This window comes from Otolemur garnettii, unplaced genomic scaffold (assembly GCF_000181295.1).
Source record: "Otolemur garnettii isolate 467f Iridium unplaced genomic scaffold, OtoGar3 scaffold00149, whole genome shotgun sequence".
Lineage (NCBI taxonomy): Eukaryota > Metazoa > Chordata > Mammalia > Primates > Galagidae > Otolemur > Otolemur garnettii.
This window is the reverse complement of record NW_003852544.1, coordinates 629,798-632,995: the sequence shown is the minus strand read 5'-3', so window position 1 is coordinate 632,995 and position 3,198 is coordinate 629,798. Positions and strand designations below refer to the sequence as shown.

The 3,198-nt window shown below is 48.2% G+C and overlaps 1 protein-coding gene across 2 annotated transcripts in view; it reads left to right on the top strand.

The window, feature by feature from the left end:
- Positions 1 to 1,806, top strand: part of MOK (MOK protein kinase) — a 75,987-nt gene extending 74,181 nt beyond the window's left edge. For both annotated transcript variants that reach the window (XM_012811069.2, XM_023518867.1), the window contains 2 exons: positions 1,218 to 1,418; positions 1,507 to 1,806. In XM_012811069.2, the coding sequence (XP_012666523.1) occupies positions 1,218 to 1,418; positions 1,507 to 1,587 (282 nt within the window). In that variant the 3' untranslated portion in view covers positions 1,588 to 1,806. The remainder of the gene's footprint in view (positions 1 to 1,217; positions 1,419 to 1,506) is intronic.
- Positions 1,807 to 3,198: the final 1,392 nt, after the last annotated feature.

Below are 3,198 nucleotides of genomic sequence, written 5' to 3'. Positions count from 1 at the left end.
CAGAGCCTCAAGCTCTCCCCCAGGGTAGAGTGCCATGGCATCACAGCTCAGCAACCTCAACTCCTGGGCTCAAGTGAGTCTCTTGCCTCAGCCTCCCAAGTAGCTGGGACTACAGGCGCCCGCTACAACACCCAGCTATTTTTTTTGGTTGCAGCCGTCATTGTTGTTTGCCAGGCCCAGGCTGGATTCGAAACCACCACCTTAGGTGTACGTGGCTGGTGCCTTAGCCACTTGAGCCACAGGCGCCGAGCTTCCCGTATGGCTTTCATAGCCTTCCCTTTGAGGGTGCTGGCAAATCCCTTTAGCCCCCAGCCATCACTCTTCCTGGTGTTGTCCCTCAGAGAGCCCTGTGAGTTTGCCTTCTCACTTCCTGCATCCTCCCCTTGCCTGGGGTACACACATGACCTTCCAACCCTGTCCTTGTGCTGCCACCCTTCCCTCTTGTACGAAGCGTCCCCTTCAAATGTTTGTCTGGTGTTATTTCCTGCCAGTTTGTACCAAAGTCCCCACTCAGTCATATGAGAGGTCAGAAAACTTGTCTATAAGGGCCAGACAGGAAATATTTTAGGCTTTGTGGGCTTTGAGGTGTTTGTTGAAACTACCCATCTCTCTTCATTGTAATGTGAATGCAGCGGTAGGCAATATGTGAACCGGTGGTGGGGCTGTGATCCAATAAAACTTTGGACACTGAAAGTTGGATTTCACATAATTTTCACATACCATAAACTTTTTTTTTGTAACTACAAAAACACGTAAAAACCATTTTTAGCTCACAAGCCATACTGGCGCAGGCAGTGGGCAGATTTGGGCACAAAGCCTTGTAGTTAGGGCAGGAAGCATCAGACTCTGCACTCACCCCTGTGTCTCAGCCAGTCAAGCTGTTCTCCCCCTCCCCAGCTACTGCTGGGTGGCTGCACTGAGGGTTAAACAAGCACGTACACAGTCAGTGATGGGAACAAGTAAGATCAGTGAGGACAGATCCCCATGAGGGAGGCTGAAGTGCAAGGTTTCGTCTCTCTCCGTGGGACTCCAGCAAGCAGCCACCTCACTCTTGGGTGTCTGAGATGTGCTGGATGTTTTCTAGTCACTATGAGTTCACACTCATGTTCAAGAAATTTTATTAGGCAAAAGTAGTACAAAAGAGCCTCCTTTGTTTTTCCTATTTTTCTTAAAATAGAAGGCATTTTATTTCCAACTGACCTTTGTTCTGTTTCAAGAAACAGTCCCTAAAGCAAGAGGAGGACCATCCCAAGAGACAAGAACCGGCCTACATAATGGAACTGCCCAAACTAAAGCTTTCAGGAATGTCCAAACTGTCATCTTACTCCAGCCCCACACTGCAGTCAGTGTTTGGATCTGGAATAAATGGAAAAGTCCCAGTGTTGAGGCCCTTGAAGTGTGTTGGTGCAAACAAGAAGGTAGCGCATATAACTGGCTTCTCGGAGGGCACTGCTCCTGGGCTCCAGCCTAGGCCTCCACTGAACGTCTGTCATTTCTCTTTAACAGACAGATCCGCAGAAGGACATGAAACCTGCCCTGAAACAGTATCGCTTGCCCACCATAGAGAGGAAAGGTGGAGGGTACTGAGCAGCTTGCACCGCCGCAGCTCCGTGGAGGGGAAAGCCAGGTGTGACCAGGGCCAGCCTGGGCGACCCAGGGCTCAGGGAGAGTGCTGCTCTTCGGACTGGCTCAGACTACTTGGGCTGGAGCTGCTCCGAGGTCCGCACGTGTTTGCAGCCCCAAAGCAGCTATACTTTGTGTTCCAGTCCAATACATTTATAAAACCACTTCACTCCAGGGTTTTCATTTCCATAACAAGAATTCTGGGCAGGGACTATTTTGTAACTTTTTGTATGAATTAAAATGAATACACTAGGATTCATGTGTGTTAGGCTTTGGTTGAAGGTGGGCTCTGGTGGGCTCTGTGTATTCTGCCTTCCCTAGTACGTAACCAATAGTATGAGGTGTGCACATCACATCTTACAGATAATGCTATCGGAGACCCCTGATTTTTATTAAATAATAAGCTATCATTACAATATTTCATTTAATACTCTTTGAGTTAAACATGTGTCCTTATTATCCATTCCTTTATTTTAGCTTTTGTGGGCATATTAGAGCAATTGCTTTGGTTGGGAATACTTTCATTTGGAAAACCATTATGGAAAATGCACAGGCCTGTTCTTAGAGCCCTCATGTTGCCTGGTGACCTTAGCTGAATAAGGTGGTGCTGTAGCAATGGGGGTAGACCTGAGGTGTCTATTCTAAGCACCCAGTGTTGAGGTGACACATCATTTTACTCCTGGGTGTATAAGACACTGCCTCCTGCCTGCCAATGGTGCTGTGAGCTTTGTTTCTGGAGTGCCAATAATAAGTTGGGTACCCAATGTCCTACAAAAAGAAACCCATTTCCCTTGGGGGAAGGATGGGACAGTGCAGAGAAACAGGCACTAGCCAGGATGCAGGGCAGAGGAGAAAAATCCTATTAAACCCCTTTTTGTCCTAGACTGTGACCCGGTAATTGAATGTTACTTTTTTTTCATCTTTTCAAACTTACAACATTAAAAAAAAAAACCAAAAACACCTAAATTTCCCAGGTTAGTGTCGAATCTCCTCATTACCTGTGGAGAACAATCTGTGACATCCTTCCTTCCGGTGCTCTCCAGGGGTCCCACCTCCAGGCTACCTAACAGGTGGTGAAGCAGAGCCAAAAGCAACAAGATAGCTGAGCTGTAGGAGGTGGACACAGGGCTACATAGAGGGGCATGCTGAGGGGGAGGAAAAAGGGGCAGCCAACTCAGGGGTGCTGGTCCCTGGTCTGGGCTCCATGGGGCAAAAGAGACAAAGGACAGATTCAAGACCAGAATTGAGGCTACATTGACATGCAGGAGTAGGTACTCCTTGGGGGGGGGGGTTGGAATAAGCTTCCTTTTAAATCTATTTGGGGGCTCAGCGCCTGTAGCTAAAGTGGCTAGTGCGCCAGCCACATACATCAGAGTTGGCAGGTTTGAATCCAGCCTGGGCCTGCCAAACAACGACAACTACAACGAGGAAAAATAAAATGGCTGGGCGTTGTGGCGTGTGCCTGTAGTCCCAGCTACTTGGGAGACTGAGGCAAGAGAATTGCTTAAGCCCAAGAGTTTGAGGTTGCTGTGAGCTGTGATGCCACAGCACTCTACCAAGGGTGACATAGTGAGA